At 43.5% G+C, this 15,770-nt stretch overlaps 1 protein-coding gene across 1 annotated transcript in view; it reads left to right on the top strand.

Moving 5' to 3' along the window:
• Positions 1–15,256, top strand: part of ADAMTS8 (ADAM metallopeptidase with thrombospondin type 1 motif 8) — a 34,291-nt gene extending 19,035 nt beyond the window's left edge. The window contains exons 2-9 of the mRNA XM_083714450.1: positions 2,940–3,179; positions 4,674–4,806; positions 5,883–6,050; positions 7,858–8,156; positions 8,615–8,798; positions 9,902–10,077; positions 10,762–10,937; positions 12,631–15,256. Coding sequence (XP_083570576.1) covers positions 2,940–3,179; positions 4,674–4,806; positions 5,883–6,050; positions 7,858–8,156; positions 8,615–8,798; positions 9,902–10,077; positions 10,762–10,937; positions 12,631–13,363 — 2,109 coding nt within the window. The 3' untranslated portion in view covers positions 13,364–15,256. The remainder of the gene's footprint in view (positions 1–2,939; positions 3,180–4,673; positions 4,807–5,882; positions 6,051–7,857; positions 8,157–8,614; positions 8,799–9,901; positions 10,078–10,761; positions 10,938–12,630) is intronic.
• Positions 15,257–15,770: the final 514 nt, after the last annotated feature.

The following is a 15,770-nucleotide window of genomic DNA, read 5'->3' on the forward strand; positions in this document are numbered from 1 at the left end:
TTCTCTCCCAACCCTAGCTTGAGAGGCCAAGGACTGAACCAGGGAGCTTCTGCATGCTAAGCTGATACTCTGCCCCTGGGTCACAGCCCTTCCTTGCAGGTGCCTCTGGAAAACTCACAAGCAGGGTATGAAGGCAACAGCCTTCTTCTGCTGTGCTGTGATTATTCTTTGGCAAGTGAAGCTTGTATTTCTCACTGTTTAAGTTTGGCACCAAAGGCAATCCTGCTGAGATTGCTTCCACTTGGGAGCTCTTGAGTGGAGCCTGTCCCTGCTGAATGTGGGGCTTTAAGTCAGCACCAATCAAGCCCCATTTTTGGCAGAGATCAGCTACTCTCCAGAGTTCCTGACTGGAAACTCTGGAGTGTAGCTAATCCCATGCTGGCTTGAAGTCAACACCAATCAATAAGAGCCCCTCCCACACAATGAAATTAGACTCAAATGAAGCATTCTATTGCAACCAATAGAACAGGTTGGGGTGTGGGTGGGTGGGTGTGGGTGTGGGTGGGTGGGTGTGCGGTGCCCTCAACAGTTTCCCAGCTTTGCAAATATGTCCACAGCCCCCCAATATTGGCAACCCTTATAACCATCTCTCTTTTTTAACTGCTTCTGATCTCGTACTTGTGGTACATTGCAGTTCAGACAGTAGAATTATCAGCATCAGGGGGGGATTAGGGGTGTCAATTATCTTTTGATGCCTTCCATTTCTCTTGCTGTGTTCAACTGTATTTGCCAAGCTAGGGAAAACCATGTCACTAGTAGCTAGAGATGAAGGAGAAACTCAATTCAGTTCACATGCAAGACTCACCTGAAACAATGTGTGGACCAACCCAACACACAGAATTTTGCAATGCTGTTCTCCAGCCAAGCAGCATATATTTGAGTAAAATGTCATGAAATGCACAAATTAGTGAATATATTGTACCAAAATACATATTAGGGAGAATGGCTTTGCAAAAATACAGTTAGGCAAAATTGCATTGAAAATGTGTATATTCAGAGAAATTTGCACCTAAATAGATTAATTTTCAGGAGGACATTATTATTATTATTATTATTATTATTATTATTATTATTATTATTATTGCAAACCAACATAAAAATGTGGAGAACTAAGCTTAAGATTGGAAAAACGAGAAAGGAAGAGAACTGAAATTGCCAGATTCTCCCATCACAACTAGTATCAGACACAAAGTTTCAGGGATGTGGGTGGCACTGTGGTCTAAACCACTGAGCCTCTTGTGCTTGCCGATTGGAAGGTTGGTGGTTTGAATCCATGTGAGCTCCCATTGTTCTGTCCCAGCTTCTGCCAACCTAGCACTTCAAAAGCACACCAGTGCAAGTATATAAATAGGTGCCGCTGTGGCAGGAAGGTAAATGGTTTTTCCGTGTGCTCTGGCATTCATCACAGCCCTCCGTGCGCCAGTAGCTGTTTTAGTCATGCTGGCCACGACCCAGAAAGCTGTCTGTGAACAAACGCCGGCTCCCTCAGCCAGAAAAGTGAGATGAGTGCCACACCCCATCCGTTCAGGGATCCTTTACCTTATGAAGTTTCAACAGGTTATCTTATGCTAGACAATGCATCTTGTTGAGTCATTAAAGAAGAGAGCATCTCGCTGGGGGGTCGCCATACAAAGGCTTCTGGAAAGTGAATAGTCCTCTTTACTGAAGGCAAATTGATCCTGCAAGGCAAACATTTGCTGTCATTGCCTCTGCAAAGCAAACAATCCTATCCGGATTGTTTTGGAGGGGTGGGAAGGAAGTCACAAAAAGAAGGGTGGCTTAAATTATTTGCACCCAGGATTAAGCTGTCTGTTACATGTCTCTGGACATATTTTCTTTGACAGCTCAGTACGCACGTTCTTCGAAACTTTAAATTACCTTTCAGTTAGAGTGAAGGCAAAAATGGCTTGGAATCAATATTTAAAATACGATCTGTGTGGTAACTCCTTCACCCCCTATTCATTGTGTAAAGCACAATTCGTACTCCAGATATGGCTGACTCCAACTCCCATCAGCAGCTGTCATGACTGTCCATGGTCAGGGATGATGGGAGTTACAGTCCAGCAACATCTGGAGCGCCACAGGTTCCCAGTCGCTGCTCTAAGGGATATTTAAGAGCAACCAAAAACACAACTTGCCCCTCTCCTTTTTGTAATGCATTTTGGATACTTCTGTACCAGCTCACGGCTTCCAAACCAAACCCTCAAAATAGATCCCTCTGTTGTTAAGAAACCTTAAGAAACATTTCTACTTGGAATAATAGGATTGGAATTGCCCAAAAAAGATGTTAGATTGTTTTTGTATTCCACTACAGCAGCAAGACTGCTATTAGCTAAAAAATGGAAATCTCAAGAAATACCGACAGTAGAAGATTGGCAGATGAAGATGTTGGACTTTTTGGAGGTAGCTGACCTGACTGGAAGAATCCGCGACCAGAAAGGAGTATCAAGAAGATTGGATGAAATTTAAAGACTATTTAGCCAAATATTGTAATATAAGATAATTTGAAGTCACTTGAAAATATTAAATAGGCTTAGGAATAAAATAAGAATGGTTTGTTAAGCATTATGGATTTTGAACATCAAGAAAAGACTAGAAGATAGTAAACTGAGAGTTAATTTTATGTTTAGAAAGAAGAGGAGCGCTGTTACAAGGGATATAATGAAATTCAGTTAGGGGGGATTCGAGGAAGTCATTTAACAATGGAAATTAAAATGAACTTTAGAAGGAATATGTGTTTATATATTTTTTATTTTTTTATTTTTAGTATTGTAATGTGTTTTCTTTTGTATGTTTTATGTTATATTTGTCAAAATCAATAAAAAAATGAAACAAAAAACAAAATAGATCCCTCTGTAGAATGCAGAGTATCACCCCCCTGAATGAAGAATGAGATATCATTCCCTGCCTTGACTCCCTTGGCTGCTTCTATGTTTCAGAATCACATCCTCACCTTGATGTCTGTGGCTGCTCAGATCTACAAGCACCCCAGCCTGAAGAACTCCATAAGTTTGGTGGTGGTGAAGGTGGTGGTGGTGGAAGATGAGAAGGTTGGGCCAGAAGTGTCTGACAACGGAGGGCTCATGCTACGGAACTTCTGCGAGTGGCAGCAGCAGTTCAACCCTGCAAGTGACCGTCTCCCGGAGCACTATGACACGGCAGTCTTGTTAACGAGACAGGTGTGTAGACGCTTGCAGTCAGGTGTGTAGGCAGAATTGCTCAGAGGCCAACGTTGTCTAATCTCCCTGCAAACAAACCAGGGTGATGGTTCAATAAAGAGGTCATCTGGAAGCACCCTTTGTTACGTTGCCATTTTTTCCTCTTTGCAATAGGCAACCAGAAAAATGACCGTTAGAAGTCTGAACTGTATGCAGAGTGGGAAACAGCATCTGCATTCATATCAAAATGTTTGTGATAAGAGTACACTTGCAGTAAATATCTACAGTCATACCTCAGGTTGAATATGCTTCAGGTTGCGCGATTTCAGGTGATGCTCTGCAGTGACCCGGAAGTAACAGAACGTGTTACTTCCGTGTTTCACCGCTCGCGCATGCCCAGATGCTCAAAATGACATCATGCGCATGTGCGGAAGCGACGAATTGCGACATGCGCAGACGCAGGTTGCATTCGCTTCAGGATGCAAACGGTGCTCCGAAACGGATCCTGTTTGCATCCAGAGGTACCACTGTATTAGGGATGACACACACACACACCAAATACATAAGGCAGGCATCCCCAAACTCAGCCCTCCAGCTGTTTTGGGACTACAACTCCCATCATCCCTAGCTAACAGGACCAGTGGTCAGGGATGATGGGAATTGTCTGACATAAGGGTTTGTTTAGAAGGCTGGACTAACAGGAAGATTGAAAACAATACCATTTGATAAAATAATATAGCAAAGCCAGCAACTGAAACACACAACAAGAGAGGAAGGGAGAGAGTGGTGGACTCTCCTTCACTGGAGGCTATCTGCTAGGAACTCTTGAGCTGCAATTCCTGCATTCCAGGCAGTTGGACTCGATGACCCTTGGGGGTACCGTCCAAATCCAAAATTCTGCAGTTCTATGAAAAAACCCTCACAGTAGCTTAAAAGAATTAACAAATTACAAGAAGTTCAAAAAGCCCTTGGAGAATGACGAGACGTTTCCCTGGCACTAAAAAGATAACAGAATAGCTATTAGGTGGGCCTCTTCACTATTTGCTTTTAAAAACAGGATTTGTATACCGCTTAATTGATGTGGGGGGTTTTAAAAAACCAAAACTCTCAGTGGCTTACATGAAATATACTTAAAATTATTGGTAAAAACCAGAAGTTAAAAAACAAGTTGACCTAAGAAAAACCTCAGGGCTATAGCTTTTTTTAAAAATCCCAATCTGGGATTCAAGGCAACTTACAATTTTAAAAACAATTTTAAAACACAAAGTAATAAAAACAATGTAGGTAAAAACAATAGTTATAATACAATAAAAACACATTTAGAACCAGCATTAAAATACTGATTGCCTTGATGTTGAGGGGAAGGGCAGTTCCAGAAGGCAGGTGCTGCCCCACTGAAACATCAGTTCCTTTCAAGTGTGGAACGATCTGTTCATTTACATTGTTGTGTGAGAGGTCTATTGGTGGCTCTGTTTCCTTTGTGTACTAGTTTCTGTTTCATTTTCTCACTCACAGGATTTCTGTGGACACCAGGGTTGCAGGACCCTTGGAGTGGCTGAGACAGGCACCATGTGCAACCCAAACAAGAGCTGTTCTGTGATCGAAGATGAGGGTCTCCAGGCAGCCTACACCTTGGCCCATGAACTAGGTAGTTACCATGCCCTTATTGATGTGCACAGCAGGCGGGAGGAAGCCCATCATAGTGCCATTCTTAAAAAAAAAAACACCACCACCCTTTTCTAGCCCTCATAGTTGGAAATATTAACTTGCATTTCTTTAAACAATGACTGCCGAAATTTAGGAAGCCAATGGAATCTCAGAAGCTGTCTTTTACGGAGTCTGAACACTGGTCATCTGCTTCAATATTGTCTGCACTGACTGGCAATGGCTGCCAAAATACTTCCCCAGTCCTGTGATGAGAATTGAACCTGAATTGAACATGTCTGCCTGCATGACATGTTCTCAATCACTGAGCTACAGTTGTTTCCCAAGTAGTTGCTGAACAAGTTTTTTATTGCCATGTGCACTGCTGCAAAAATAGAAAACCTGCAGCTTTGCAAAACGCAGGTTTCAAAATTCAGCTTTTCTTATTGCATAATGGGGATAATAGGGACGCGGTGGTGCTGTGGGTTAAACCACAGCGCCTAGGACTTGCCGATCAGAAGGTCAGCAGTTCAAATCCCTGCGACGGGGTGAGCTCCCATTGCTCAGTCCCAGCTCCTGCCAACCTAGCAGTTCAAAAGCACATCAAAGTGCAAGTAGATAAATAGGTACCACTCTGGCGGGATGGTAAACGGCGTTTCCGTGCGCTGCTCTGGTTCACCAGAAGCGGCTTAGTCATGCTGGCCACATGACCCGGAAGCTGTATGCCGGCTCCCTTGGCCAATAAAGTGAGATGAGCGCCACAACCCCAGAGTCTGCCACGACTGGACCTAATGGTCAGGGGTCCATTTACCATTTAATGGGGATCATGGCACTGAAAATCGAAGCTTTGTTTTAGGGTAACTTTTTATTTTCAGTGGCTTTTTTTGTACAGGGTGAGCCCAGCTTTCAGATGGCAGACTTGGAAAAAAGTTTAGTAGGGTATTACAGCACTTTGTTTGGGGATGGAAGAGACAGTTGCAAAGGAATTTAGGGCAATGAAGCCATCTCCAAGGACCATTATCAGTTCAGAAAGGCAGGAATAGCTCATTCACCTCCTGTTTCTATGCTCTTTCATTCCAGGGCATGTACTCAGCATGCCTCATGACGATTCCAAGGCCTGTGAGAAGAACTTTGGGACCTTAGGGAAGCATCACATGATGGCCCCTCTGTTCATCCACTTAAACAAGACTCTGCCATGGTCCCCTTGCAGTGCCATGCACATCACAGAATTTCTGGATGGAGGGCACGGTAGGTATCAAACTTGCTATCCTTTTCAGATGTCTGCTGGGACAGTCCCATTGATGCCTATCAATCTTTTGAGAATGGCTATTAGAAACTCCTTGGTAATGTCAAGATTACATCTCAGGGTACACCCTCCTCTGACAATATTGTGGTTTCTCCCTCTTCAGTTGCACAAGGCATTTAGTCAATGCCAAACTCAAGATCCGCCATGTGTCAGAATCTGAACACTTTTGCAACTTTTCATGTGCTACAGTTTTGTGGTTTTAGGACAGGTAAAGCAAAGTACTTCTTCATGCAGTGCATAGTTAAACAGTGATGGTTGCTCCCACAGGAGGTAGAGATGGCCTCCAGCATGGATGGTTTTAAAAGAGGATTGGGCATTCCCCCCCCCCCCATCAATCAAAAAATCCCATCAATAAAAGAATGGCAAATTAAACTTTGTGAATATATAAATTTGGCAAGATTCACAGCATTCTTAAGCATAGCTGTCAACATTTCCCTTTTTTTAAGGGAAATTCCCTTATTCCAAATAGGATTCCTTGCAAAAAAAGGGAAAGGTTGACAGCTATGTTCTTAAGGGGACAATCAGACCAAAAATTAGCAAAAGAATGGGATTGTGTTAAAGAATATATGAAAAAAACATTGTTCTGGAGTAAGTATATCGGTATGTAACTAATTAAGCTTTGCAGGGTTAAAGAAATTGAAAAACGGTGCAAAGGGTATAAAGACAGAGGTAATTTACATTAGACACAACAATTCAGAAAGATTAAAAAATTTGAGGTCTCAAAACAGAGGAAGGAAGTCAATATGTGTATATGTACAGAAGTAAATATGTGTATATGTACGTAAAGATTATGATGATGATGGTTTTCTCTGTAGGTTTGTGTGTGTGTGCGTTTGTTTCTGTTTGTTTTGTTTTGCTTTATTTTTGTTTGTTTTTTCTGGATTTTATCTTTGTAATTTTTGTTGTAATTTTGCATTGAAAATTAAAAATTAAAAAACAAAGGATTGGGCAAATTTATGGAGGAGAGTACAGTGGTGCCTCGCAAGACGAAATTAATCCGTTCCACGAGTCTCTTCGTCTAGCGGTTTTTTCGTCTTGCGAAGCAAGCCCATTGACGGCTTAGCGGATTAGCGCTATTAGCGGCTTTTAGCGGCTTTTAGCGGCTTAGCGGATAAGCAGATAAGCGGCTTAGAAGAAGGGGGGGGAACCCCGCAGGAACTCGCAAGACATTTTCGTCTTGCGAAGCAAGCCCATAGGAAATTCGTTTTGCGAAGCACCTCCAAAACGGAAAACCCTTTCGTCTAGCGGGTTTTCCGTCTTGCGAGGCATTCGTCTTGCGGGGCACCACTGTAGGTGGCTATTAGCCATTATGGTTGGAGGCATCAATGCTTCTGAACACAGTTACTGGAAACCACAGGAGGGGCAAGTGCCCTTGTGCTCAAGTCCTGCTTGTGAGTTTCCCACAGGCATCTATCTGCTTGGCCACTGTGAGAACAGAATGCTGGACTCATTGGGTCATTGGCCTGATCCAGCAGGTTGTTCTTATGCAAGGAAATCCTTAGCTTCTCTAGATTTGGTGTTATTTCCAATTGGAATACAGACTTTGTTATGTATGCGATTTGACTTTGGCTGTGCAGTAGCTGGGAAGCTGATTCCATACACATTTAAAAGCATACCTACCTGATTCACACTTTCCTAAACAATATGCAAGCCAAAATACAACCATCCTTTGAAATCCTTATTATCCATTATTGAAATGAATAAAAAGCAGCCTTTGGTGTGACCTTCTTTACCTCTCTCCCTCACCAGGTGACTGCCTGCTTGACAAACCTGCCGAACCCATTGCCCTCCCCACAGACCTTCCAGGCCAAGTCCCCCTATACAACCTTGATCATCAGTGCCAGCAGATCTTTGGCAAGGAGTTTCGACACTGCCCAAACACCACGCAGGAGGACATCTGTTCCCAGCTCTGGTGTAAGCTGGAGGCAGGGGAGCGCCTGTGCCACACCAGGAATGGCAGCTTGCCCTGGGCAGATGGGACACCCTGTGGGGCAGAGAAGATGTGTTTGGATGGACACTGTGTGGCCCAAGACACAGTGATGCCTGAGGTAATCATCTAGTGAGAAGCAGGCAGCCCACCTCTTATTAAAGGCCAAATAACACTTGAATAACACAGTTTCTATGACCTCTCCTCCAGACAGGGTTTGTACCCCTTTCTCTTCCTGCCATTTCAAAATTATAAACACAGGAACACCTTCCCACTCACATGGAAAAATATACAGGGATCGTGTATCTTCCCTTCATGCCTGATATCATCATCATCTTATATTTAACGAAAGCATGCAAAAATTTCTAATTGCTATACAAATCCAGTAGACATGATACAAAAGGAAAGAGGACCAGGGAGGGAAGAGGGAAAGCCAGCATTGGAGCAAATTCCTCATTGCTGGCCAATGGATGGGGGCAAGTTGGTCTTCTGTCTGCCATGATGATGGGGGCTGGGGCAGCCTCCCAATGGCAAATCAGCTGGAATCAAGGCCTTAACTCTGGGATTTGTATTTTGCAGCCGGCAGTGGATGGAAACTGGGGCCCCTGGAGCCCATGGAGGCCATGTTCCAGGACATGTGGTGGAGGAGTGCATTTCTCCGAAAGAGGGTGTGACAACCCCACACCCAAGAATGGAGGCAAATACTGCGAAGGCCAAAGAGTCAAGTATGAATCATGCCACACTGAGGAATGCCCACCGAATGGTAATCAGCTGTTTCCCGGCAAACCTTAATTCCCACTGACTCCAGAAGGAAGAAGCAGAGCTGACCCCACCCCAACCAAAGGGAAATAGCTTGTGACAAGAATGCAACCATTGTAAGGATGGGCAGGAAGCCGTTAAGATATCAGCTAATATATTGTAAGGGTTAACTACACTGCAGACATTTGTCAGTTTTATATTGCTTTATCTGTCATCAATCCTGGGATTTTTAGTCTAGTCAGGATGCAGAGAATGACCTGTTAGAGAGCATTAATATTGCCCCCCCCCCGAAAACTACAATACTTGGGGTCCCTGGAATGACAGAATGACTATTAACTTAGTTTAAGGCCAAATTCACACTATACAATTAAAGCAGTATGGTATCACTTTAAACAATCATGGTTTCTCCCAAAGAATTCTGGGAGCTGTAGTCTGCTATTGACTGCTAAGAGTTGCTAGGAGATCCCTATTGCCCTCCCAGAACTACAGTTCCCAAAGTTCCCTGGGAGGAGGGATTGCTTTTAAGCCACTCTGAGGATTGTAGCTCTGGGAGGAGAATAGGAGTCTCTGAATAACACTCAACACACTTAACAAACTGCAGCTCCCAGAATTCCTTGGGGGAAGCTGCGACTGTCCAACACAGAGCTTTCCAAACTGTGTGTAGCGATGCATTAGTGTGTTGGCTGCAGTGTGAAGGTGTGTCGAGCAAGTGCTCCCCGTCCTCCTCCTGGGGCTGGAAAGGGGTTAGTTTAAGCTCTGGTTTGCTAGCAGAATTGAATTACTGTGTCGTGAAATGATGCATGTCTAAAATGTGTGTCACCAACATGAAAAGTTTGGAAAGCTCTGGTCTAACGTGATAGCATAGAGCTTCCAATGTATGATGTGAACATGACCGATGGCTGCAGTCTAGCTATGCCCTTTAACACGAACAAGATCAGGACTTGCTACAGAAGCATGTCACAGAGAACCCTAGATGGCTTTAAAAGAGGATTAGGAAAATTCATGGAGGAGAAAGCTATCAATGGCTACTAGCCAGGATGGCTATGGCTGTTTTTCTGGGCTTCCATGCCTTCATGTGCAATCAGATGCCTTTCCTTTCCTTTCCAGGCAAGAGTTTTCGAGAGCAACAGTGTGAAAAGTATGACAGTTACAACTATACAGACACAAATGGGAATCTGCTGGAGTGGGTCCCCATGTACACAGGGGTGTCACCTCGCGACCGCTGCAAGCTGTTCTGCCGGGCTAAAGGGGGAACCCGTCAATTCAAAGTGTTTGAGTCCAAAGTAAGACTTGCTCTTGCTCTGAAAGTAACCTCAAAATCCCTTTGAGCAGTTACAGCACTTTAAAAAAAAATTATTAGATTTTCCACAATTATAACAAAAAACACAAAGCAGAATGACACACAAAAACAGGAAAAAAAAGAAAAAAAGAAAAATACATGAATGAATGAAAAAAGAAAAAAGGAACAATAAACAAATAAACAATAACAGCAAACTTAATTCTTTACAAATCCAACCTTTTAAACATCTTGGTTGACTTCCTCTAGTCCCTCCCTTCTGAGTTTCCTTGTAGTTGAAAGTAACAGCTTTCCAATATCATTATTAAACTAAAACAATTTCCAATTATAATCCATCTTATTCACTTTTCTTAATATTCTAGTTACAGCACATTTGAGCTTCTTTTTGCAACTAAACGAAGAAGCAAAAAAATGAATTATGTGCAAACTGTATGTACATTTTAGCAGACTGGGATTATCCTAAATCAGGCATCACCAAACTCGGCCCTCCAGATGTTTTGGGACTACAACTCCCATCATCCCTAGCTAACAGGACCAGTGGTCAGGGATGATGGGAGTTGCAGTCCCAAAATGTCTGGAGGGCCGAGTTTGGGGATGCCTGTCCTAAATCATGGTATCACAGAGAAGGGCAATGGAACCTCACTTTGCTCTTGCTTTGTTTTTGTTTCAGGTAGCTGATGGGACCCTCTGTGCACCCGACACCCTCTCTGTTTGCGTGAGTGGGCAGTGCATCAAGGCTGGCTGTGACCACATCATTGGTTCGCCCAAGAAGTTAGACAAGTGTGGGATTTGCGGTGGCAACGGCTCAACTTGCAAGAAAATATCTGGCTCACTCAACAAATCTAAGTACGAGGCAGACCAGGGCAACTGGAGCCAATCCAATCCTAGTATTGTGAAGGAGGGAGATGGTTGGGCGAGGGCAGGGTAGACCAGAGGAAGACTGCATAGGAGGCGATAGCTGACCTGATTCCTTGTTTAATATGGTTCTGGAGCTGGATTTAAAGATGGTGCTGCAGAAGCACAAAAATCATAGATCAAAGGGGAAAGCCCGTAGCTTTGCATGTAGAAGGCCCTGGTTTCAGTTCCTGGCGTCTTCAGGCACAGCTAGGAATGTTCCCTGTCTGTATCCCCCGAGAGGCACTGCCCATCAGTGCAAACAGTAATAAGATAGATCAACCAATGTATAAAGTAGTTTCCCTGCTGAGGACAGGGGAGGGTCTCTTTGCAGAAGGGGCCATGGTCAATTTTGTAGCTGAATAAATTTGTTGTGCTGTTTCTGGAGTTTGTAGGAATGGTGTTATTGTTTTGAGAGCTTGTGTATTATTCCACTTTTATTTTGTATGCTATTTTGATGGCTTTCTGTTGTGAAGTAATAATAACAGCAGCAGCAACAGCAGCTCAGTGACAGCATGCAGAAGATTTCAGGTTCACTTCCCAGCTTCTCCAGGTAGGGCTGGGAGAGAATCCTACCTAAAGCCCAGGAGAGCTGCTGCCATTCAGTGTATGTTCCTACCAGTGGGGCATGGGCTGTGTAAATGAGCTGGGGAATCCACAAACAGCTCTGATGTGCAAGCAAGAACAAGGATCTGCCAGCTACCATTGTTAAGGATATGTCAGCCTAGTTCTCCAACAACCCTCAAGTGAGATACACACCTTGAAGTTCAGGCAGATAGCAATATTCTTTCAATACTTCATCCAGGCATTTGTGATAGGAATATATACAATGGTACCTCAGGTTAAGTACTAAATTCGTTTCGGAGGTCTGTTCTTAACCTGAAACTGTTCTTAACCTGAAGTACCACTTTAGCTAATGGGGCCTACTGCTGCCACCGTACCACCAGAGCACAATTTTCTATTCTCATCCTGAAGCAAAGTTCTTAACCTGAAGCAGTATTTCTGGGTTAGCAGAGTCTGTAACCTGGAGCGTATGTAACCTGAGGTACCACTGTAAAGGAATTGTAAAAAAAAAAATTAAAAAAATTGCATTTATGATCAAAACTCATTGTTTTTGCCCTATCCAATTCCCTCTTTTCTTGGGAAATGAAGTGTCTCTCTGGCTTCTGCTACATTTCTAGGATGCTGCACCTGATGCAGCAACAGCCCTAACAGCTTTTGAATTATCACCCCTCTCTCCCCCACCTCCAAGAATCCTGGGACTTACAGGTTTGGTGAGGGTGCTAGGCATTCCCTTTAGCGGTCCTTTGTCCCCTGACATAGCCACAGTTCCTAAGGGTAGCTTGGGAGAGATGACAACTTAAGCCAATTTCATTCTGTGGTAGACAGAATACATATTAATGGTTTATTTTATTATTTATTTGGAAATATTTACTTCATGCCACTTAATTTTTAAAAGCATTTGCATAAAATGGTATGAAATAATTATTTGAAATTTGAAATAAAAACAAGTCTTTAAAAACCACGGACGTAACAAAATTATCTGACCATGGAGGAATGAATAAATGAATTTTTTTATTGTTTAAAGCCAGAGGCCACCACAGTATTAATACAACAAACAAACATGTCTCTTTGGTCTCCACAGATTTGGATACAACGACATTGTCACAATCCCCGCAGGAGCAACCAATATTGACATCAAGCAACACGGTCGCCGAGGGGTGTGGCCTGACCAAAACTATTTAGCCCTGAAAACCCTGGATGGCAGATACCTCTTGAATGGAAACCTTGCCATTTCAGCTATGGAAGAAGACATTTTCATCAAGGGGACTGTACTGAGATACAGTGGCTCTCTTACCACCCTGGAACGCATCCAAAGTTTCCAGAAGCTCCCGGAGCCACTTACAGTCCAGGTGTTGACCGTTTCCGCTGAGCTGTTCCCCCCAAGGGTGAGATACACCTTCTTTATCCCCAAGGACGTCCACTTCAGCAAACAGAAGAGCAAGGAGAAGAACTTGGCCAACGTAATCAAGCCCATGCTAACGTCACAGTGGGTCCTGGGAGACTGGTCCGAGTGCTCGAAATCGTGCGGCTCTGGCTGGCAGAGACGAGCAGTGGAGTGCCTGGATGTGGAAGGGCAGGCTTCCTCAGCCTGCAACAAATCCCTCAAGCCTGAGGACATCAAGCCCTGCAGTGACTTCCCGTGCCCCATCTGGCAGATGGGGCCTTGGTCCCCCTGTTCTCAAATGTGTGGAGAGGGAATGCGGACACGAAGCCCCTTGTGTGTTGACTACACAGGGAAACCTATCGCCTCAGAGAAATGTGGTTCGCCGCGGCCGCCAGCAGCTACCACCGCCTGCATGCTTCAAGAGTGCTGAGGGCAAAGGGATGGCCGACACATGATCAGAGGCATGTGTAACATAGGCTACTAACCTAACCCGAACCAGGCTTGGCATGGCCAAGCAAGGATGTAGGTTTAAAGGCAAATGTGCACTATTTGACCTGAACAGGCCCTGCTGGGTAGACCTGTTTGAAAGAATAGCAGGCATTGAATACCAACCACTTTCTTTCTCTCTCTCTCTTGCATTGTCTTCCTCCAAATTGGCATCTACCTCAGGGGCGCGAGCGCGGAATAGCATGGGATTTTGGATGAATAATGGTAATTATTTTTTTTAAAAAATATTGGTTTTTTTCCAGGCCACTATTTTACACCTTAGGAGAATTTATAAACCGGTCCTAAGCTGGACCTGAATTTTCCTCACACTTTCCCCAAACTTTTTTGTGGGTCTTATCACAGAAATGGCATCTAAGAACCTATCACTCTTCAAATACAGGGATACCCTCAATCCGTTTTTCAGTAGTATGCAGCTCCTATAATCAGTATAGCAACTATCTACTGTGGGCCCCTAACCCAGCCCCCATGTTGAATATCTGTATATGAATGAGCAGGCCACTTAATCCCACGCTGGCCATGATACTCGTAGCTCCTAATCAAAAGGATTCTGCTGGAGTAACTGACTTTCCGACGGTTGTCTCAGCTGCAAAACAAGGTACACAATTCAAACCTGTTCTGCAGGCTTTCGTCAGGATTAGTCGAAGGCTTATTATATACAGTGTTTATTATATGGTGATGTTTTTCTTGCAGTGATTTGTTGGCCATGGTCTACAATAGACTGGTTCTCCATTAGATCAAAATTCTGCAGCTGACTGATCTGATACCTGCACTCTCGTGTCATTGGGAACAGCAGCATGAGGGACATAGAAACCCTGGGAAGAGCTGTAGCTCAGTGGTAGAACATCTCCTTTGCATGCAAGAGGCCCCAGGCTCAATCAAATGCAAGCTTATCTGAAACCCTGGAGGGCCAGTCAGTGTGGATAAGACTCAGCTAGATGGCTCAAGGCAGCTTCTTTCGCCTCTCTTTTCACCTGCTCTCTGACTAGAGCATCCTGTCATGGTTAAAAGCAGCGTGAGCAGAATGACACAGACATGCAGCATTCAATCCTCACCCCTGGCTTTTAGGGATTGAAAATGGCAGGTGTGGCTCATCCTCCTTTTCGTTGCCATGCAACAACATCTGCCAATTTGGAAGCTTTGTTAAGCTTAATAATAATGCTGTGAGCCAAAGAAAGATGATATAGGTTTAACTCTATGAAAGGTATACCACCACCCCTTATTTTAGTGAAGGAAGACACAATTGGGCTTCAATGAAGTGCTAGTGCTATTCAAAGCAGACCCATTGAAGTTCAAGGACATGACTAACTTGGGTTAATTAATTTCAACTGATCTACTCTGAGTATTGTCCTTGAAAACGGTTCCTTGGTGATGTCACCAAGCAGTGTCCCGCCATGGCCTGAAAATAAAACTCCCTTCCCAGTTGGATCCAGGCTTTGTAAATCAGGAAGTGAGTTCAGCAAACAAACTCTATAAACTGAGACACAACAAAATACGTTGAAAATTGACACAGGCTCATTGATCCAAAACATTTGGACGCCTTTGCTGAGTTGCGTAATACAACCTAAGAAAGGAACCTCAGCCGTCTCTTGGGTTGAGCACAGTTTAGCATTTCCTTTTCTATGGAAACCTTTGTTGCTTCCAGGCCATTATGTGTTTGTCAGCTACATGTTTGGATAAGGCGATTATTCCGAAAAAGAAACCAGAATACCTACTGTGTATTTCATTACTTGTAAATAGTTGGCTCAGTTTCAGTGTATATAATAATATGGATGTGATTATATTTACACATATTTCCCCAGTACTTCTCCCCACCCAACAGCTTGCTTTACTTGTGGATTTATTATACGTACCATGTCTTCATACTGGCTTTCATGCTAAGGTGACTCAAGGTTCATGCACATGAAACAGGGAAACAGTGATTAAATATCACATTACAGCTATTGGATCAAGGAACTAGGCATCAAAGCTAAAGCAATTTCTACTGTCTCTGCTTTAAGTGTATGGCATCATGCTCATAGACAGTGTTAACATTCCCAAAGCTGATAAGGTCATATCCACACCACACATTTAAAGCATTATGATACCCCCAGAGGAACCTGGGAACCTTAGTTTGTTAAAGATGCTGATCTCATAGAGCTACAATTCCCAAACCCCTTAAAAACTACAGTTTCCAGGATTGTCCATGACAGTTAAAAGTGGTATGTGAGTGGTTTAAACATATGATATGAATGTATAATCTATATATTCTAGAAAAATATTGGCGACTTTCACATGCTTTGGCTACTCACAGTTTCTATAAGCACTTTTGGAAAAGCTGAAAAATATCTCCC

This window comes from Podarcis gaigeae (genome assembly GCF_964106915.1).
Source record: "Podarcis gaigeae genome assembly, chromosome: 15".
Lineage (NCBI taxonomy): Eukaryota > Metazoa > Chordata > Lepidosauria > Squamata > Lacertidae > Podarcis > Podarcis gaigeae.